This window comes from Lolium perenne, chromosome 5 (assembly GCF_019359855.2).
Source record: "Lolium perenne isolate Kyuss_39 chromosome 5, Kyuss_2.0, whole genome shotgun sequence".
In the NCBI taxonomy this organism is placed as follows: Eukaryota; Viridiplantae; Streptophyta; class Magnoliopsida; order Poales; family Poaceae; genus Lolium; species Lolium perenne.
The window spans coordinates 17,146,930-17,170,051 of record NC_067248.2 but is presented as its reverse complement, the minus strand read 5'-3'; the positions used below and the strand labels follow the sequence as shown (position 1 = coordinate 17,170,051).

At 44.8% G+C, this 23,122-nt stretch overlaps 2 protein-coding genes across 2 annotated transcripts; one reads left to right on the top strand and one right to left on the bottom strand.

The window, feature by feature from the left end:
• Nucleotides 1–2,379: 2,379 nt before the first annotated feature.
• Nucleotides 2,380–3,513, top strand: LOC127303204 (F-box protein At3g07870-like). Its single transcript, XM_051333961.1, has one exon. It carries the CDS (start codon nucleotides 2,380–2,382, stop codon nucleotides 3,511–3,513), a length of 1,134 nt encoding a protein of 377 aa, XP_051189921.1.
• A 6,959-nt stretch (nucleotides 3,514–10,472) lies between these two features.
• Nucleotides 10,473–12,235, bottom strand: LOC127298876 (F-box protein At5g07610-like). Its single transcript, XM_051328734.2, has 2 exons — nucleotides 12,002–12,235; nucleotides 10,473–11,924 (listed from the first exon to the last, which is right to left on the bottom strand). The coding sequence occupies exon 2, from the start codon at nucleotides 11,898–11,900 to the stop codon at nucleotides 10,773–10,775; it is 1,128 nt and encodes a 375-aa protein (XP_051184694.1). The 5' UTR covers nucleotides 11,901–11,924; nucleotides 12,002–12,235; the 3' UTR covers nucleotides 10,473–10,772.
• Between the last annotated feature and the right edge of the window lie 10,887 nt (nucleotides 12,236–23,122).

Here is a 23,122-nt window from a genome sequence, read left to right as displayed (position 1 = left end):
ATGTAGATATCATCAATAATGTGGCATGGAACATAAAAAATTATCGATACGTCGGAGACGTATCACCCCCCCTTGGGCCGCGCCGCCCACACGTGTGGGGCCCCCAGGGCTCCCCTCTGGTCCCCCTTTGACTTTCTGGAAGGTTCCGGGAAAAATAAGATGTTGGGCATTGATTTCGTCCGATTCCGAGAATATTTCCTTTGTAGGATTTCTGAAACCAAAAACAGCAGAAAACAGCAACTGGCACTTCGGCATCTCGTCAATAGGTTAGTTCCGGAAAACGCATAAAATCATCATAAAGTGTGAACAAAACATGTAGGTATTGTCATAAAACAAGCATGGAACATCGGAAATTATAGATACGTTGGAGACATATCATCGGTGCATCCATGTTCAAGTCTACGAGGTAGATGGGGACTGGTATTGTTGCACGACATCACAATGGCTCGTTTCTTGCAGCTTACAACGAGCGTCGAGCGATATGATAATGTCTTGCTACCAGATTTGGCGGTGGCGTTGGCCATTCGCTGTGCCCTCTCTTTCGCCTTTGATGAGGGCTTCCCCAAGATCATCATTGTCTCGGACTTCCTATCGGTGATACAACGTATAACCTCCCCTGTGACTAATTGATCTTTGCTCGGTACAGTCATTGAGGACATCAAGATCAGCTCTATGGTTTTTGTCTCTTGTAGTTTTCTTCGTGTGTCTCGCGTACTAAATGTTGTTGCAAATCAATTAGCTAGAGGGGTGTCCTCTGTTATTTTTGTGTGGCGTGTCTTTCCACCGTACTTGATCCATGAGGCTTTTGTAATGACTTTTTGATTATGGATCAATAAATAGTACATGTTAAAATTCAAAAAAAAAGTAGAAGGTGTTCAGTTTTTAGGACAAAACCGGACGAAAACTTACAACAACAGGGCCAAGCCTGCAACCACAAACACCCAAAGGCCACCATGAGGGGCACACCTAGCCATCCTGGTTATCCACAAAATCTACACAAACGCGAAGCTCAAGCTTGCCTATGCCAAACAGATGGCTCTTCGAGAAAAGGACGGCTGCTCCGATTCTTTCCTAATACAACTCTATCTTTCCTTAAAACTAATTGGGCTTCCGAACTTCATATTCTTCGTCCTGTGGGCTTTCAGTAAACCCCGGGTACTATCTTCGGCAGACCCATTGGGGATGCCTATGTCAGTCGTCCTCCTCGCTGCTCTCCGCCACGGGCAGTCGCGGTGCGCGGCTAGACTGGCCGGAGGAGGAGCCCTCGCCGTAGCACGCGAACTTCCCTGGGGCGTGATCCCCTAGTTCGTCCACCGGCGAGCGCTCCGTTTGCGCGCGCCCTCGCTCTTGTTCCACTTGCGCCGCTTCGCGTCGGTGCGGGAGACAGGCGGACGCGGCGGCGAGTCGTCGCTGCCCAATCCCGCGACACGGCCGTCGGAGCCTCCACGGGACGCCATCGCGTGGTGGGGGGCTACGGATCGGTGGCTGGGGCGAGCTGGATTGCTCGTCGGAGCTGGCGAGTGGCGGCGGCGGAGGGAGATGAACGGCGGAGGGAAGTAGGGTTTGCGAACCGAACTCCCCTTGGCGAACCCTTTTAATACGGGGCGTGCGGGGAGTTTCTCGGGCCTGAAATTCTTTTACGGGTCGGCCCATGTTTTCGGGCTCTGTTCTGCGCTCCATTCGGCCAGAACCCGTAAATCCACCGGAAAAGTTCAGTTCCGGGGGGATTTACGGGCTCTGCTCTAACAGGAGGGAGAGATGTTTTAGCACATGGGTGGGTATGCTCCATTTATTTTGAAATGCATCTTAGACATGTTTTTAAATATTAGAAAATTAAAACAAAAATTCGCACGCTCATAAAGTCGTTTCACGAAAATTCAACTTATCGTGTGGGGTGTGTAAAGAAGATAAAATTTGATGCTAAAAATAAGAGTTTTCACAAGAATTGTTTTCTCTTTTTTTATGGTTGACCACAAAAATTATCGGTTTTTTCTCGAACCTTGGCGAACCCATGTATATCGTGAAGACGTATATGCAGAATTTTTTATCAAAATTTTTCGACACTTCAAAATATATTTTTCTGTTGGAGGGAGCATATGCACCTGTGAGCTAAATTGAGTTTGCGCTAACAGGACACATAATTTCACACTAATACAGTTCTACTCCAAAACTTGTGATTATTTCCAGCATGGACAACTACGTACGTACGTAAGCAGAGACATAATTTGATACGTACCGCAAATAGCACAGCAAACTTGAGGGCCAAGTGTACTTATAACATCCGTTTAAACATAGGGAAAATTCATCGGGACTCTTATATAACCCAGACAGACCTAAACCCTCGAACCGTACGTATGATCGGTAGCAGATGCGCCAATAATGGCCATGGACGAGGAGTATCCCAGCCGCTGCTACAACATCCCCACAGACGTCCTCGCGGAGATCCTGCGGCGGCTCATGCCAAACTCCCGCCGCCGATGCCGCCTCGTCTGCCGGCAGTGGCGTCACACCGTCGACGAGTGCACGTCGACGAACCTGCGGAGCCGCGCCAAGACCCTCCTCGTCTCCATAAGCTCCTTGTACACCTTGGACGACAAGTGGGGAGTGAGGCCGCTGATGGCCGGCACGACGGACAGCCGCCGAGAAGTGATGGATGTGATCGGCACGTGCAACGGCCTGATCTGCTTCTGCGACGACAGCATGCCCGGCGGCGCCATCTCGCTGGCCAACCCGGCAACCGGGGAGACGCTCGACCTCCCGCCGCTGCCATGCGCCGATAGCTTTATGCGCGGCCGATCCCGGTGGCACACCGCGTACGGCTTCGCGCACCACCAGGGCACGGGGCAGTACAAGGTGGTGCGCATCCCGTGCTGCATCGACACGCAGTTCGACACGGTGCAGGTGCTGACGCTCGGGGAGACGTCCTGGCGGGACGTTGTGGCGACACCGGCGGTGGGTTGCGCGGGCACGAGGTGCCTCCGTAGTGCCGGCATCATCGGTGTCGACGGTGCGGTGTACTGGGTCGCCGACGGCACCGAGAGGATCATGTCGTTCGACCTAGAGGCGGAGCGTGTCAGCGTCGTGAAGCCGCTGCCGACCAGGCCCGGGAGCACATTTTACCTGGTGGAGATCTACGGGAGGCTGGGGGCTGCCATCTTCCATGGCTCGACAAAGCTCGAGGAGGAGAAGACGGACGTGTGGGTTCTGAAGAGCGCGAGGGGGGAGCAGAGGTGGAGGAAGTGGTACTGCGTGGGCGTGGAGACGAGGGTGCAGCCGCCGCAGCAGCTCACGCTGCCGCACTTCGCGCACGGCAACCACGTGCTCACGCGCGGGTACCGGGACGGGATCGATAAGCTGTACAAGCACCAGCCCAAGGGCACGCAAAAGGGATCGCGCATGCTTCACATCACCGACAGTAACACCGATGAAACGCAAGCCATAGACGGTTATATCCACCAAGCATTCGCCTATGTAGACACCAAGGAACCGTTGAATATTTATAAGCTTTGGTGACGCTGGTTACTATAAGTTCTGCTAAAAATGCACGTTAGGATGTTTGCATGAATAAATAATATGCATTCAACACAACATCCTCTCTGTGTCTCTTTGGCTCTCTCTACTTTTGTCTTTGCATGTATTTATGTTCTTTTTTTTTACTGTTTTCCTAGTCTCAACTTAGGACGTGTTTGTTGCTAACAAAGCCTTTTTTCCGTATTCATCCAGTGAGCCAAACTTTGGCCAGTTGGAAACACATATCGTATGAAAATTTTGCACAGCATGGTATTTAAAGCAGACCAAAAGTTGATCCGGGAGGAACGACCGATTCGGCCGTTTCCCAGGGACAGGCCCTACCCAGCGCCGTGGATGTCATGTTTTGTATGCGTTGGAAAGTGCCGAAGACATGGACGTATCTCTTAACTCCACACTCCACTTCCCTCACCGTCCAACGGTCAATCTCACCTCTCTCGGTTTCCTCCATGGATGCCGCTCCTCATCCACCCTCTCCGCCCGGGGCGTGTTCACACCATCAGGAAGATGTCCGTCCAAGAAGTGTGGGTGTTGTGCCAACTCGCAAGCTGCACTGAAGAGCCCTTCCCTGGTGTGTTCGAGGCGGCGCCTGACGAGGGCGGCGACCTCATCAAACGCCTCAGAGGTGACGGATTTGATCGAGGATCGTCCATGGGAGCATATTTTACCTGCCGGAGTTCTATAGGAGGCTGGGAATCACGATCTTCTATGACTCGACGAAGCTGGAGGAGGAGAAGACGGATGTGTGGGTTCTGGGTCGCAGATGGTTCACATCACCGACAGTAATAGTGATGAAACAGAAGCTGTAGATGGCAGTGGCGGGCCCGGAAAAACTAATGAGTGCGGGCACTCCTTGCCTAAATTTTGCAAAATTTGAAATTTTTGTCTCAAATCTGAAGAAATAATATTGAAATTACGATTTTTGAGTGGGGGCCACTCAGCTCTACTTGGGTCCGCCCATGGTAGACGGTCATATCTTCCAAGCATTAGGGCATCTCCAACGGGGCGACATATTTCAGACGCCAAAAATGTCCACGCGCGTCCTCTTGCATCAGCCCAAATGGTCAAAATCGACCGCGCGTTCGTTTCCGTCGGGTGGCTCCAGCGGCACGACGCATTTTTTTCAATTTCGCATTTTTTCGACATAAAAACATAATTTACATAGTAAAATAAAGGAAAAAAAATAAAAAAAACCTAAGAACGTCTGCGCTTACTTGTCGTCGTCGTCGTTGTCGATCACGATGAGCTTCAGTACGGGCCACGGCAGTTGGCTAGCGGTGGAACATACGCCGGTGCCGCCGGCGGTGGTGGAGGTGGAGCAACCCACGCTGGTGGTGGAGGTTGAGCAACCCACACTGGTGGTGCAGGTTGAGCAGCCCACTCCGGTGGTGGTGGTGGAACAGCCCACGCTGGTGGTGGAGGTTGAGCAGCCCACGCCGATGGTGGAGGTGGAGGCGGCGGTTGCACCGGTTGCATGGCCGAGTCCTCGAGCGCCCGTCGTAGGGACTCTTCCTCCGTGAGGCCCGGCGGCATGATGCCGGTGGCATACCGGGGCAGCGGCGGCTGCACCGGTCGGTCCACCTCCGAGATGAGGACGTCGAGCCTCGCGATCTCGTCGTCCGTCATCGTCTCCGGGTACTCAAACTTCCGGCTCTCCGCCATGGACAACAGCCATTCCTGAAAAATGCAGGCGACGTAGTCGTCGCTGTCATCCTGGAAATCCGGGCATGCGGGAGCCTAGCCGGCGGCGTGCGTTGAGTGCTAGGTCGGACTAGCTAGCACCCGGATGCTGGGTTAGACAAACCAGCACCGGATGCTAGCTAGCCGTGTTCATTGTACAATATACACCAAACTGTTTATTAAATAAAGGTGGTGTTCATTTGTGAGGTGCAGACATGCTACGTACATACTGCCAGTATACGAGTGCGACACCGAAACCGACAAAAGGAGGCTGATGGTTTCTCCATCGTGTCGTTTGATGAGCACCCTACGAGCGAAGCAACGCAGACAGACCGGAGAAGTCGCGTGCGGCTGCCGTGCACCGGCCGTAGAAATTCTTGAAAAGTTCAGAGAAACTGATGAAACTCAGCAAACTGGACAAAGAATGGACGCCGGGGCGGCGGCCGCGGGCTGGTGGTGGTGGCACTCGGCATCGGCTTCTCCGCGTTGGAGGGGTGGGGTGCTCCAGCCGCTCGTCGCGTGGGCGGCAGGGTGATGGCCTCGGGGTAAGGAGGTGTCCCACACGTTGAAGGTGTTCGTTGGACCTGTTGTCCCGGCCGCGGGTGGCACGTGCGGCACTTGAAAGGTGGCAGCTGATATGGATATACCATATTGGAAACTCAACGTTACCATCCCTAGTGCAAATCCACGAAGGAATAGATGAAGCCATGAAGAATATCGCACGGAGCTAACATCCAATAACTATGTAAAATAAGTAAGCTATGCACATATCAGGTAAACCAACATAGGTAATGTAACCAATCAGACCTAGGAGGAGCTACCGACGGGAGATTCAGATTCACAACTCGCAACACAAATTGATGTCTTCAAGTGCATATTTCAATTGTAGCTAGTTTCAAAATAAAGTATCAAACCACAGAGAGCTACATGTTAAGATCTTTATGCCACATTATGCTATTTATCAAGGAATACAAGTTGTTTTTGATCTCAAGTGACATTTGTTTTGAATGAGCTTGTTTTTGGGTTGCAAAACAAGTAATAAGTGCAGAAAAGTAACAAGTTGTGTTGTCAATGAGATTTAGAATTCAATAAAGTGAAAATGTTCTCTATAGGTTCCACCGCTGGTATTCGTTTAGAGTATGAAGTAGATACTCTATACCATTGTTTATGTTGTGTGTGGAAAAGGCTGAGTAATAAGATGCACATTGAATAGCACATTTCTAAACAACCACTGCAATGACCTTCGGCAAACCACTTATTGATCCATCACAATTAAGGGATTCCCCATGGTTATCGATGAAAGCTTAGTGACTCCTTTCTTATCGGCTTTGTCCATATAATAGTGTGCCGATCACGGTATGTCACTTCACACCGTACACAATAATATACTTCTAAAGATAGTTCCCTCTCATGTCACAAAGACAAATATTACATGGTCGATTTCAAATAATATCTAGAGAGAAAACTAACACACAATCATAGCACAAGGTTATGGATCATTTTTATTTCATATCATAATATTGCTAGGATTTCTTCAACTTCCCAAGAACAAAGTAAATTACTCACACATGGAAGCAATCATAAATATCAACATAATCTTGCGGATATGGGATGAAAGTAAGAGTGTGAATTAAAGTACAAATCCATAATAAAAATTGAGATTACAACCAAAAGAATTGAATTAGATAGGGATGGATGATGGTGATGTTAGTGGGGCGATTGATGATGAGGGAGATGATGCCTTATCCTCCAATGATTTGTGTAGCATCTTGGATGATAATTTCTTCTCTAGTTCCTCCTCTAGATCTCTCTCAGAGATGATGTTTCGGTGTTTTCGGTGGTTGTATGTGTTGGATCTCAGATCCGTCTGTGTCACATTCTGAATTTTTTTAAAATTTTGGAATGTAAAATAAAAATAAATTTCATGTTTGATTGTTTGAACTTGATTGAAAATTCACAAGGAATTAATTGTTTTTAAGTTATTTAAAAGTAATTACCAAAATGTCATTCTCACAAGATTTTGGTCTAAAAGTATTTTCAAAATCAAACATATTTTGACCGTCAAGGTTTTCAAATCCTTAATGGATTTTTATTTGAGAAACCAAAACCCTAGAAGATTCTACTTGCAACATATTGCCCAAGTAGCCATATAGGCCAAGTGCATATAATTATTATTTTATTTCTACTAATGGATATTAAACAAAAAAAATATTGTCCTAAAATACTATTTTGATTTTTACAAATTTTTAGAAACTTGTTTGGTATGCACATATTAAAACTATCTCTCATATATAGCCACAATGACATAATTGTAACAAAATGATATAAAATAAAAACTTGTAAATTTATAGAAATTTATTTCAACTAAATAAAAGCTATGAAACTTCTTTTATAAAAGAAACACAAAAAATAAAAAATGGGCCGGTTGGCCGGCCCAGTAACCACGGTCGGACCAACCACACGACACGAGCAAAACCAACCAATCTTGTGATTTACAAAGCGTGCTTTCGTATGATTTTCGTTTTGGCAAACATATCTCAAATCAAACGCTAATATGCAGAAATATATACCTTCAAATTCGGATCTATTTATTTCTATGCATTCTTAATTTTTATACCTATCTTTTCCATCAATCTATGGCCTATATAAACCATTCAGGCCGCAGCTATTTCGTTTTCCCTTTCGTTCTTTCGAAATCCTATATCAGCGAATCTTAACTCGTTGATTTAACCACCAAAACCACCTCAAATTGCTTTGTCTTCAATACGAAAGTCATTCCTCTCATAGAGATCTTTCAATCCCAATAAACTTTCGTCCCACTGTAGATCTGATCAAGTAGATCTCAGATTTCTCTTCACTCGGCGCGTTAAATCCAAATTAATTTGGTGAAAAGGTAGATCCGATCATTCAAGTTTTTTTATTTGAAGTACCGATTTATCTTTCAATCACAGATCTATTTTGAAGTCATCCAGAGTCAAGAAAATCAATGGAAAACCGAGCTACTCGTTTGAGCCGTCCGATCAAGATCCACGTCAGATCACTTAAACGAAGAGGTACCGATGAATCAGGACACACCACATGGCAGATTTTTCTAATAATTCGAATTTTCATTTATGCAAACAAACGAATCTTGTAAAATTCATAACTAAAGTTTTGTAACTCGGAAAATCGCAATTGATATACCACAGTGCTGTTAGTTTGTACTTTTACTAAAATTACAAATTTTCAAATTTAAATATGATAGTTTGAGTATTTTAGGCATAATTCAAATTCTACAAATTCAAATCAAACAATTCCTTTAGCAAATGGAATTTATTGATGTCCCCTGTCCAGTAACATCACTTTATAAAAAAATTAGAACTATTTGCAAGTATTCAATTGTAAATATGAGGATTTGAGTAATTTTGGCGTAACTTAAATTCTATAAAAAAAATTAAGATGATTCTTTTTGCAAATGAATTATATTTTAACTCTACATCCAGCAGCACTCATGTTTAGATCAGTTGATCATATTCACTTCAAATGGGTTTACAATTGAAATTGTATCCTTCCATATGTCATATCACACAGTCCATAACCCCTTTGATACGTATCTTTTTCCTATGGTTTTATATTAATCATCAGTATCTATAGAAAACCTACCAATGTTTTATCAAACATGACGTTCCTCCTTACCTACTTGAGATTTTACAATACAAGTTAAACATATTTCTTACACCTCAAAGGTAAACATCTTTCCTAGGGACACCTGAAACAAAGTTCGTATCCAACATAAAACTAGCTATCTGCCACTGCTTGCTCAAACCTGAAGTGAATTATCATCACATCCCCAAGTGTCACTTATTACTGCATAGCTAAGTTAGACATTCAGAAAATATAATAGGTTACTCAAATGAAAGAACTGCTGATTGGTGTCATACATGAATACCCACCCGTTGCTTAACACTTCAGTATAATCCCGAGATGTTCTACAGCTGCATGCGTTAGTATTTAAAACCAACATACAGAAAAGACATCAGCTATCAGCTGGAACTGATGTGAAGACTCATGTCATAGTAAATTAATCATGCAGTGAAATAAAAATTTAGCAGGAAATGGAACAGATCCATTTTGAACTTGAAAACTATAATCCATAACGACGGCGTCTAATTCAAAAGGAAATACCTTACATGTATACCATTTTATTACTACTGGAGACAAAGAAAAGCACCCAGGCTATATTGTTAAGAAGATCAAGATCCAAACATTCAATGGCATGACAAAGCAAAAGAAGATCCAGATCCAAAAGCTGCAGCACATATAAGTAGACACCAGACTCCTCAGATAAGTTATAGGCTTGCAATCTGCATCATGCAAAGGTCAATAGCACCCAGCAGTAGATGAAAGTAAGTAGATTGCAAACAAAACCAAATAGCCAAAAGCTGGAATGATCAAGCATTTCCCCATGCCTGGTTGTGGTTGGCGCTATTTCCAATTTAAAAGCAGGTAAGCAACGTGAGACACAATAGGTAGACATTTACTTGCAGGATATGCGAAAGTTAAATTCAGCCAATTGTGGCTATCAAGGTGACCAACACATCGAATACAATAAGCCAGCCATAAAAGAGAATCTTTGAAAAGGGAATGGGTATCATTGAAAGTTCTCAGGAAAAAGATGCAGCTAAGAACTAAACTGCCACTGCCTACTCAAACCTAAAGTGGGTCATCTTTGAAGTCTTTAAGTGTATCTTACAGCAGAACTCAGTTAGGCATTAGCGAAATATGATAGGATAGTACAATAATAAAAAAGTTTAGCAAAATGAAATACTAGTTTTTTAACAGAATAATAGTCCCAACATGATCTAGTTATCAAAAAATTCCTACGTCAGGTGGAAGCCATCATTTGCTACACATGCGAAGATCTGATATGTCAAAAATTTGCTATCTACAAATGACATCAATCTAGTTTCAACTTCCTACGCTATATTAAAAAAATACCTCACATAAAAATAACTGAGTGCCTGAGAGGAGATAACAGAAGCCAAATTTACCTAATCAAAAAAATACCTTACATAAAGATAACTGAGAGCCTGAGATGAGATAACAAAAGCTCATATGCCATACTGTTTAAAAAATGGGATTCAGGCATTCAAGCACTGCAAAGAAAAGGAGATCCCTCTACATACAAGAACTGCATTTCTGAATTCTCTCGATGCCAGAAGAGACCAAAGCACCTTTTTCATTCAGAAGATACTGTAGAAATAAAGTATACACATACAAAGAAATAAGCATAGACCAGAAACTACATATTGAAGACAATAATCATAGTTCAACAATACGAAGACAATATCCATGGTTAAGTACTAGGGGTTACAACTCATGGTCCGCTTATACATGAGAACATCAAAACATGCAGAGCAACAAAGATAAGTGCAACACGTAGCTGCATAAGCTAGGTACATTAGCGCACTCAAGCACAAACAGAAACTGTCGCGACTTACCACGAGACATAAACTATCGCAACTTCATAAAAGTCTATCCAACTGACTGTTACTCAAGTCCTAAACACTGGAGAAGCACGGCATTTAGTGTCCATCTGCCAATGACTCTAAGAACAACGGAACATATGGAATACAATGAACCCTGTTACTACTAACAGATCCAAGTGGACGTATAATACGCTGCTTCATGGAATCCATTCCATAAGACATGAGTGTCTGCATGTGTCCAGCGACTATGAAAATCAAATTGTCTTCGGGGTGGATTGAGATAACACTGTAATCATCCGCATATGCTGAATACTCTGTTCCAAAGAGCTGTAAGTGGCTGATATAGCGCTTCAAGGTCCAATTTTCATTACTGGGGTCCTCAAGAACCCATATTGATAATGCAGAAAGACCGATATTTGCAAAATGCAACTGACCATGTGATAGATAAATGCCAAAATAAATGGTAACTGTTTCGGGAAGATGAATGGATTTCCAATCGTTTTCCTCCACATCAATGGATATAAGCTGATTATCGTAGGCACACAAATGCAGCTCCCCCCTAAAGAAGACGCTTTTCGCACCGATGGGTATATCAACACTAGATCCGGTCCAAGCATCGGCCTTGTGACTCCAGACTCCAGTTTTGGACGAGTATATCACCACGGCTGCAATATCTCCAATAGTTCCAGTACCATCAGCATGCCAGGTATCAGAATCTACGAGCTCACACACATGGAAGTGGGAGGAGACAGCCGGATCGAAGGCCAGGTAAACTTCTGCCCTCCTAGACCAGTCGGTGGTAGGCACGACCACCCATTTCTCCGTGGAGGGATTGCACACCACATAATATTGGATCTCATCAGCATCAGTCCCCTCCTCGAGGAGGAGGCAGAGGAGGAGACCGTTGCAGCCGTCCAAGATGTGAAGACTCTCATGTTTGGGCAGGAACGATAGCGAGGGGTCGACAAGAGGAGGGAAGCCCTGCGCTAACGCGTTGATAAAATAGCGAGCCTTCCGTGGGAAGCGGGCTATGTCATAGGTTTCATAGAAGAAGCCGAGCAGGGACTGGGGCATCTTGGAGCGGTGGTCGGGGTGGGTGATGAGGTCACGCCACCGCGTGGAGACGCACTTGCAGCAGCAGGTGGACTTGTAGGGCACTCGCGAGATGATGTCGGCGAGGATGTCGTCGGTGAGGCTGTCCATCGAGCCCCCCGTCATCGCCATCCGTGGAGATAGGGAGCGGCCAATCTGCGCACATCAGTGGAAAGAGAGAGAGAGGTTAGGGACTCAATCGGAGCTGCGAGGGGTCGAAAGAGAGGATCTACCAGGTGCTTGCTGCGCGAGGAGCCGCCGTGTTGGGTGCTGCCATCGGCGGCGGCGAGTGGGGATTTGGGTGGACGGCGGCGGCGGGGGAACTGGAAGAAGACGACTGAGCTCAGTGCAGGTCTGGACGGGTTACCTTTTGTTTTGTTTTTGTTGTTGTTGAGAGAGAGATTGACACGTTCATAGCGTGCACTAATGGGCTGGCCCAGGTAGTCCTGTGCTCGTCTTCCTCGCTCGCCCAGGTATGCACCCTTTCGTTTTTTTTTCCTGTTTCTATTTTACTTTGAAAAATATGCAGATTTCCAATAATTGTACAATCTGAAAAAAATTCAGATTTGAAAACTATTCAAACTTGAAAATTGTTCACATTAGAAAATATTCAAATTCGACAGATCTGGAAAATGTTCAAAATTATAATTTGTTCAAATTTTAAAAACATTATATTCTTAAAATGTTCATATTTTGCAATAAATAAAGGAAGAAATCAGAAAAAATAAACTAGGAAGAACCGCCAAACCGAGAAAATAAAAAAAACTAAAAAGAAAAAAAAACCTAAAGAAAAATGAAGGAAACCCGCTAAGGGCTTGTTTGGTTACAGAATCCCGGCGGGTTCCCGGCCTTTTCCCGGGGAAATTTCGCCCCTAGTCCGGAGGTCGGGAAAATAATTCCGGGGGTTTGCTCCTGTTTCTGCCTATTCCCGATGGGGAATATTTACCCGGGAAAATTTGGCCCGAACAGCCAAACGAGGGCTAAATGGGACAGCCCGCCCGCGAAGATCCTTCAGGCGTGCACTACTCATGCGTGCACCGTGCGTGCAATAGGGTTTACCCGTTGTCTAGGTTGTGTGGGTCTTATATTTTTTCCTTTGCGGTAGGGTTTACCCGAAGCTCATACTCTTCGAAATAGGTTCGCCCCGCTATATTAATATAGCAACCACCGTTGTGGCAAACAACACATCAAGCCCAAAAGAAAGAAGAGAGAAAATATAAAAGAAACTAATGCCGACACCAATAGATTGACAAAAACGAAGATAGCCCGCAATCGTTGCGCCCTCCGGGAAGTCCCACCGCTTCCTAGCACATCGAGTTATCGCATACGAAGCAACACCTTCAACCAAGAGGCGACGATGTCGCCTCTGCTGCTCGGACTCGTCCTAGGGTTTCCCAGTATGTGGATAGGATAGGGTAGGGGTACCTGAAAGGACACGGATGCCTCCTAGAGGGGGGGTGAATAGGCGGTTTAAAACTTTTACGAATATGGCTTAACAAATGCGGAATAAAACTAGCGCTTAATTTGTCAAGCACAAAACCTATATAACCAGGGTTCACCTATGTGCACCAACGACTTATGCTAAGCAATTCAAGCAACTATGTGATAGCAAGATATATAACTTCAAGCGCGATGGCTATCACAAAGTAAAGTGCATAAGTAAATAGCTCGGGTATAGGAATAACCGAAGTGACGCCGAGACAACGATGTATCCCGAAGTTCACACTCTTGCGAGTGCTACTCTCTGTTGGAGCGGTGTGGATGATAAGTCACTCCAAATGCACGAGGGCCACTGTAAGAGCAAAATCCATACCCCAAGTTTTGTGTGTTTGATGACAACACTTGAGTAATCTCACCGTGTGCCTTGAGTATCATTGTTAGATTTGCAAGTACACGGTGACCTCGCCGGACACGTCAAGATCAGAAGACTGAAGCGTAGTTGATAGGTTTTCCGGTTTTGTGTGTGTTTAGCGAGGTAACAAAGTTGAAGAGAAAAAGGGAAGAAAACCAGTTTTAGCCAGGACGGTACTACCGGTACCTGTAGCGGTAGTACCGCTACCCCTATAGGTACCGCCCTCGGTACCGCTCTGAGTCTGCACTGAATTTGTCCCCCAGAACAAGTTGCGGTACCCCTGCAGTACCTGGAGCGGTAGTACCGCTCACGAGCGGTAGTACCGCTCAAGGTACCGCTTGAGGTACCGTAACGCGTTACGGTCGTACCGCCCCGGTACCGCTCTGGTACCGCTTTGGATCCAGTAAGGTCTGGACCCTATTGCGGTACCACGAGCGGTACCTCGTGCGGTAGTACCGCTTTGCGTCCTTTGACCAGATCTGGGCAGATTTCGAACTCAGAGCGGTAGTACCGCTTACCCCAAAGCGGTAGTACCGCTTAGGCCAAAACTGGGCATAACGGTTGGATTTGGTGGAGCCTATTTAAGGGCCCCTTCTTCCCCACCCGATTCTTATCTCTTCCCCTTCTCTCTCCTCCATTGTTGCTGAGCTTAATCCTTGTGGATCTCCTTCCCCCTCCAACCAATCTTGCCCTAATTTTGAGGATAGGTGGAGGAGACCCCGATCTATAGTTCTACCAAGAGAGATTTCACAAATACTAGCTATTCCTTAGTGGATCTTGGTGGTAGGGTTCCTTTGGTGGATCTTGGAGAAGAGTTCCTTTGGTGGAGCATTGGGGAGTTCCTTTGGTGGAGCCTTGGAGAGTTTCTTGGTGGAGCATTGGAGGAGTTCCTATGGTGGAGCATTGGTGATGGGTTCCTATGGTGGAGCATTGGAGATGAGCAGCTATGGAGTCTAGCTTGGTGATGTACTAGCTCCATAGGGTGTTGGGAGCATCCTTGTGTGTGTGGAGCTCGCCCCAACCTTGTGAAGGAATCACCGCCTCGACCGGTGCCTTAGTGGAAGAGGGAGAGCACCTTCGTGGAGCTCTTTTGAGGAAGAGGGTGAGGCCTTCCTTCGTGGTGTGGCCGCCTAGTCTCTTGTGTGAGACTAGCACCTCCTCAACGCAGACGTACCTCCTTTAGTGGAGGGAACTGCGGGAAACAAACCTCGACTCGCCTCGCACCCCCCGGTTGTCTCGCTCCTTACTTTGTTTATCTTGTTGATTCCTTTACTTGTTGCACATGCTCTAGCTTCATTGTAGGATCACCCCCATTGCTAAAAGTCACACCTTTACCTTCCGTTGCATAAAACTTGAAAAAGACTAAAAATTACCGTAGCGCCATTCACCTCCCCCCCCTCTTGTTCGCTACGATCCGTTCAGCCACCGTATTCTCATCGAGAATTCCCGCCAAAAGGGATGTCCTCGATCCAATATGGAACCTTAGGGTGGTCACCGAACCCGCACAAAGCTTGGGGCTATCTCCACAACTTAATTGGAGGCTTCCAATAAACTGCCACAAAGGCCTTGCCCTTGAAGAATCTCCACAACTTAATTAGAGTCCCCAAGAACACCACAAAAACCACAAAGACCACCAAGCCGTCTAGGCAGGGCTGGTCCTGAGATTTCGAAGGCCCGGGGCGGAACTAAAATTTTGGGCCCCTTTTACTAATTACTATAAAATAAATTACCCGCATGTATGAGATGATGAATAATAAATAATTTAAGTATATCCAATTGCAATATTTATATAAAAATAATAATGTTTACATGATACCTTAAAATTTTCTGCGCCAATTCCTAGAAGCAAAGTCAGTGACGATGGAATCAATATCAATCTCGTCCACTAACTTCTTCTCGATGCATAGGGCGGCCAACGGGCGTTCTTTTTTTCACCTTCTATCTTAATCTTCTACGCAGATTCGGTGCAGGGAAGGACTGGGACTGCGGCGGCCAGCGGACCAGGCAGGGCAGCAGATCGTCGCAGGCTCGCAGCGTCGCGCGCGGTCGGCGATCAGCACTCAGCAGTCACTAACTCACGCAAGGGCGGCAGGGTGATCAGGAGAGCCGGATTGCCACCGGAAACCGCCTGGGCGACTGGGCGAGGCATGACGTTTCTGTTCCGTATGACCAGAACCAACTATCGAGCAATCGAGCAATCGCCAATCGATGCAGGGCCTGAATCGATGCGACCTCGTATACTAGACTCGTACGTAAATTCATGGCCGGCCGGCTGGATCAGAAATTAAAAGAAAAAGGAAAGGCCCAAAGTATAGATTGAAGCCCATCTAAAAACGTTAATTTTTTTTCTTGCAACGTATAGTAAGCCTATATAAAAATTTTGGGCCCCTAATTTTCCTGGGCCCGGGGCGGCCGCCCCGCCAGACCCTCCCCAGGGCCGGGCCTGCGTCTAGGGTCCAAAGACCCAAGAGGAACAAGCTCCCGAAGTGAATATCTCACGAACTTTCACCTCCACGTATCACCGCGGAGAAGTCAAACCGATGCACCAAATGCAATGGCTAGAACAGCACAAAGATGCCCAAATACTTCACTCTCAAATTCCAATAAAGCTACTAAAGCTATTGGGGAAATAAGAGAGGAAGAACAAAATAAGAGGAGGAACACAAAATTTCTCTCCAAGATCTAGATCTAGAGATTCCCTCACTAAGAGGGGGATTTGATTGGTGCAAATATAGATCTAGACATCCTCTCTATTTTCCTCAAATTTGAGCAGGAATCATGGAGGGATTGAGGGAGAGGAAGAGCTCTCAAGATGCAACAATGGTGAAGAGCAAGAGGTTGAAGAAGAACTGCTGCCAAAGAGAGAGAGAGAGAGAGAGAGAGAGAGAGAGAGAGAGAGAGAGAGAGAAAGTCTGAACGATACGATCAAGTTACTCACTCGAGAGCCCCTTGATAGTACAACCACTATCCTATAAACCGGTCTAACACCTAAACCACGAGACCAGTGAGAAAGATGTTGGAGATATGCCCAAGAGGCAATAATAAAAGTGGTTATTATATATCTTAATGTTTATGATAAATTTTTATATAACATGCTATAATTGTATTAACCGAAACATTGATACATGTGTGATATGTAAACAACAAAGAGTCCCTAGTATGCCTCTTAACTAGCTTGTTGATTAATGGATGATTAGTTTCATAATCATGAACATTGGATGTTATTAATAACAAGGTTATATCATTATATGAATGATGTAATGGACACACCCAATTAAGCGTAGCATAAGATCACGTCATTAAGTTATTTGCTATAAGCTTTCGATACATAGTTACCTAGTCCTTATGACCATGAGATCATGTAAATCACTTATACCGGAAAGGTACTTTGATTACATCAAACGCCACTGAGTAAATGGGTGGTTATAAAGGTGGGATTAAGTATCCGGAAAGTATGAGTTGAGGCATATGGATCAACAGTGTGATTTGTCCATCCAGATGACGGATAGATATACTCTGGGCCCTCTCGGTGGAATGTCGTCTAATGTCTTGCAAGCATATGAATAAGTTCATAAGAGACCACATACCACGGTACGAGTAAATAGTACTTGTCAGGAGACGAGGTTGAACAAGGTATAGAGTGATACCGATGATCAAACCTCGGACAAGTAAAATATCGTGTGACAAATAGAATTGGTATCGTATGTGAATGGTTCATTCGATCACTAAAGTCATCGTTGAATATGTGGGAGCCATTATGGATCTCCGGATCCCGCTATTGGTTATTGGTCGGAGAGAGTACTCAACCATGTCCACATAGTTCGCGAACCGTAGGGTGACACACTTAAGGTTTGATGTTGAAATGGTAGAACTTGAATATGGAATGGAGTTCGAATTATTGTTCGAAGTCTCGGATGAGATCCCGGACATCACGAGGAGTTCCGGAATGGTCCGGAGAATAAGATTCATATATAGGAAGTCATTTTATAAGATTTAAAATGATCCGGAAGATTTTATGGAAGGTTCTAGAAGGTTCTAGAAAAGTCCGGAAGAAATCAAATTGGAAGGCGGAGTCCCGAAGGGACTCCACCTCCCATGGCCGGCCAACCCTAGTGGTGGAGTCCAAGGTGGACTCCACCTAAGGGGGCCGGCCACCCCCCCCCACATGGAAGGGGGGAATCCCACCTCAAGTGGGAGTCCCACCTTGGGTAGGTTTCCCTACTACATGGAAGGTTCTTGTGTTGGGGTCTTATTCAAAGACTTGTAGTCCAACACTTGGGGATCCACCTATATAATGAGGGGCATAGGGGAGGGGGCCGGCCACCCCAAGACCACAAGGTGGCCGCACCCTATAGTGGTCGGCGCCCCCCTCTCCCAAACCCTAGCCGCCCCCTCTCTCCTCCACCTCTCCCGCACGCTTAGCGAAGCTCCGCCAGAGTTCTCCACCACCACCGCCACCACGCCGTCGTGCTGCCGGATTTAAGGAGAAGCTACTACTTCCGCTGCCCGCTGGAACGGGGAGAAGGACGTCGTCTTCATCAACACCGAACGTGTGACCGAGTACGGAGGTGCTGCCCGATCGTGGCACCGTGATCAAGATCTTCTACGCGCTTTTGCAAGCGGCAAGTGATCGTCTACCGCAGCAACAAGTGCCTCTTCTTGTAGGCTTTTGAAATCTTCAAGGGTGAGTCTCGATCATCTCCTCGTTGCTTCCGTCTTCTAGATTGCATCTTGGCTTGGATTGCGTTCTCGCGGTAGGAAATTTTTTGTTTTCTATGCAACGAATCCCTACAGTGGTATCAGAGCCGTGTCTATGCATAGATGGTTGCACGAGTAGAACACAATGGTTTTGTGGGCGTTGATGCTCTTGTTGTCTTTAGTTTGAGTACTTTGCATCTTTGTGGCATAGTGGGATGAAGCGGCTCGGACTAACTTTACATGACCGCGTTCATGAGACTTGTTCCTCGTTCGACATGCAACTTGTATTGCATAAGAGGCTTTGCGGGTGTCTGTCTCGCCTACTATAGTGAAGATTCAATTTACTCTTCTATTGACAACACTAGTATCACCGTTGTGGTTCATGTTCGTAGGTAGATTAGATCTCTATCGAAAACCCTAAACCACGTAAAATATGCAAACCAAATTAGAGACGTCTAACTTGTTTTTGCAGGGTTTGGTGATGTGATATGGCCATAATGTGATGATGAATATGTATGAGATGATCATTATTGTATTGTGGCAACCGGCAGGAGCCTTATGGTTGTCTTTAAATTTCATGTTGAGTAGTATTTCAAAGTAGTTGTAATAGTTGCTACATGAGATGAACAATCATGAAGACGGCGCCATGGACCTTGACGCTACGCCGACGATGATGAATATCATGCCCGAAGATGATGGAGATCATGTCCGTGCTTTGGAGATGAAGATCAAAGGCGCAAAGACAAAAGGGCCATATCATATCACATATGAACTGCATGTGATGTTAATCCTTTTTATGCATCTTATTTTGCTTAGATCGCGATGGTAGCATTATAAGATGATCCCTCACTAAAATATCAAGATAATAAAGTGTTCATCCTTAGTAGCACCGTTGCCAAGACTTGTCGTTTCGAAGCATCTCGTGATGATCGGGTGTGATAGAATCAACAAGTGCATAAAACGGGTGTAAGACAGTTTTGCACATGCGGATACTAAGGTGGCCTTGACGAGCCTAGCATGTACAGACATGGTCTCGGAACACGTGATACCGAAAGGTAGAGCATGAATCATATGATTGATATGATGAACACTTTGAGTGTTCGCCATTGAAATTACACCTTGTCTCGTGATGATCGGACTTAGGTGTGGTGGATTTGGTTCGTGTGATCACTAACACAATGCGAGGGATATTGTTTTGAGTGGGAGTTCACCTAGATTTTTAATTATGTTGAATTAAAATTTGAACTCAATTTGTCATAAACTTAGTCTAAACTATTGCAAATATATGTTGTAGAGATGGCGTCCCCAATCAATTTTAACCAGTTCCTAGAGAAAGAAAAGCTTAAGAGCAACGGTAGCAACTTCACCGACTGGTTCCGTCATGTGAGGATCTTCCTCTCTGGCAGAAATCCGCAATATGTGCTTGATGCACCGCTAGGTGACCCTCCTGCAGAAACTGAAACCGGTGAAGTAAAGAATGTTTACGCAACTCGGAAAGCTCGGTACTCTCAAGTTCAGTGTGCCATCCTGTGCAGTCTGGAAGCCGATCTTCAAAAACATTTTGAGCACCACGATCCTCATGAGTTGGTCAATGAGCTGAAAGCTATATTTGAAACTCATGCGGCCGTGGAATGCTATGAAGCATCGAAACACTTCTTCAGCTGCATGATGGAAGAAGACAGCTCCGTTAGTGAGCACATGCTCGCCATGACCGGGCATGCGAAGAAACTTAGTGACTTGGGAATAGTGATTCCTAACAGACTGGGGATTAATCGTGTCCTTCAATCACTGCCACCAAGTTACAAGAACGTTGTGATGAACTACAATATGCAGAACATGAACAAAGAGTTACCTGAACTCTTTGGCATGCTAAAAGCTGCTGAGATTGAGATCTAGAAAGAGCACCAAGTGTTGATGGTCAACAAGACCACCAGTTTCAAGAAACAGGGCAAGTCTAAGGGAAAATTCAAGAAGGGTGGCAAGAAAGCTGCCACGCCTCCTATGAAACCTAAGAACGGCCCTAAGCACGATCTTGAGTGCTATTCTTGCAAGGAGAAGGGACAACCGGAAGCATAATTGCTCCAAGTATCTGGCTGATCTGAAGAGCGGCCTTGTCAAGAAGAAGAAAGAAGGTATATCTGATATACATGTTATAGATGTTTATCTCACTGGTTCTCGTTCTAGTACCTGGGTATTTGATACTGGTTCGGTTGCTCATATTTGTAACTCGAAACAAGAACTAAAAAATAAACGAAGACTACTGAAAGATGAAGTGACGATGCGCGTTGGAAACGGATCCAAAGTTGATGTGATCGCTGTCGGCACACTTCCTCTACATCTACCTTCGGGATTAGTTTTAAGCCTAAATAATTGTTATTTTGTACCCGCGTTGAGCATGAACATTATATCTGGATCTTGTTTAATGCAAGACGGTTATTCATTCAAGTCTGAGAATAATGGTTGTTCTATTTTTATGAATAATATCTTTTATGGTCGAGCACCTGAAAAGAATGGCTTATTTCTATTAGATCTCGATAGTAGTGATACGCATATACATAACATTAATGCTAAGAGAATTAAATTGAATGATAATTCTACTTATATGTGGCACTGTCATCTTGGTCATATTGGAGTGAAACGCATGAAGAAACTCCATACTGATGGATTACTTGAATCACTTGATTTTGAGTCACTTGATAGATGTGAAGCATGTCTGATGGGAAAAATGACTAAGACTCCATTCTCTGGTATGATGGAGCGAGCTACTGACTTATTGGAAATCATACATACAAATGTGTGCAGACCAATGAGTGTAGTATCGCGCGGTGGTTATCGTTATGTTCTAACCTTCACAGATGATTTGAGTAGATATGGGTATATCTATTTCATGAAACATAAATCCGAAACTTTCGAGAAGTTTAAGGAATTCCAAAGTGAAGTAGAAAATCAACGTAACAAGAAGATTAAATTTCTACGATCTGATCGCGGAGGTGAATATCTGAGTTATGAGTTTGGCATGCATTTAAAGAAATGCGGAATACTTTCACAATTGACACCGCCGGGAACACCACAACGAAACGGTGTGTCCGAACGTCGTAATCGAACTCTCTTAGATATGGCCCGTTCTATGATGTCTCTTACTGATTTGCCGTTATCATTTTGGAGTTATGCATTAAAGACAGCCGCATTCACTTTAAATAGAGCACCATCAAAATCCGTAGAAACGACACCGTATGAATTATGGTTTAATAAGAAACCTAAGCTGTCGTTCCTTAAAGTTTGGGGTTGCGAAGCCTATGTAAAGAAGTTACAACCGGACAAGCTAGAACCCAAAGCGGAGAAATGCATCTTCATAGGATACCCTAAAGAAACTATAGGGTACACTTTCTATCAAAGATCCGAAGGCAAAATCATTGTTGCTAAGAACGGAACCTTTCTTGAGAAAGAATTTCTCTCTAAAGAAGTGACTGGAAGAAAAGTAGAACTCGATGAGATTGATGAATCTTTACTCGTTGATCAGAGTAGCGCAGTACCGGAAGTTGTACCTGTACCGCCTACACCGGCAACAGAGGAAGCTAATGATAATGATCATGAAACTTCGAACAAGGAAACTACCGAACCTCGCAGATCGACAAGGGAACGTGCCACTCCTGATTGGTATGATCCTTGTCTAAATGTCATGATTGTGGACAACAATGATGAGGACCCTGCGACGTATGAAGAAGCGATGATGAGCCCAGATTCCAACAAATGGCAAGAAGCCATGAAATCCGAAATGGGATCCATGTATGATAACAAAGTATGGACTTTGGTAGACTTACCTGATAGCCGCAAGGCTGTCGAGAATAAATGGATCTTCAAGAGAAAAACAGATGCTGATGGTAATATTACTGTCTATAAAGCTCGACTTGTCGCAAAGGGTTCCCGACAAATTCAAGGAGTTGACTACGATGAGACTTTCTCACCTATAGCGAAGCTAAAATCTGTGAGGATTTTGTTAGCAATAGCTGCATTTTTCGATTATGAGATTTGGTAGATGGATGTCAAAACGGCGTTCCTTAATGGAGACATTGAGAAAGAGTTGTATATGGTACAACCCAAAGGTTTTGTCGATCCTAAAAATGCTGACAAAGTATGCAAACTTCAGCGTTCAATCTATGGACTGAAGCAAGCATCAAGAAGTTGGAACCGACGCTTTGATAAGGTGATCAAAGACTTCGGATTTATACAGTGTCATGGAGAGGCCTGTATTTACAAGAAAGTGAGTGGGAGCTCTGTAGCATTCCTGATATTATATGTAGATGACATATTATTGATTGGGAATGATATAGAACTATTAAGCAGTGTAAAAGGTTATTTGAATAATAGTTTTTCAATGAAAGACCTTGGTGAAGCATCGTATATATTAGGCATCAAGATTTATAGAGATAGATCAAGACGCCTAATAGGGCTATCACAGAGTACATACCTGGACAAGATTCTAAAGAAGTTTAGAATGGACGAAAGTAAGAAAGGGTTCTTACCTATGTTACCAGGCAAGGTCTTGAGTAAGACTCAAGGACCGGCTACGGCAGAAGAAATAGAAAGGATGAGTCAGATCCCCTATGCCTCGGCAGTAGGCTCTATTATGTATGCCATGCTATGTACTAGACCGGATATAGCACATGTTGTTAGTTTGACTAGCAGATATCAAAGTGATCCAGGAATGGAACACTGGACAACGGTCAAGAATATCCTGAAGTACTTAAAAAGAACTAAGGATATGTTTCTTTGTTATGGAGGTGACCAAGAGCTCGTTGTAACA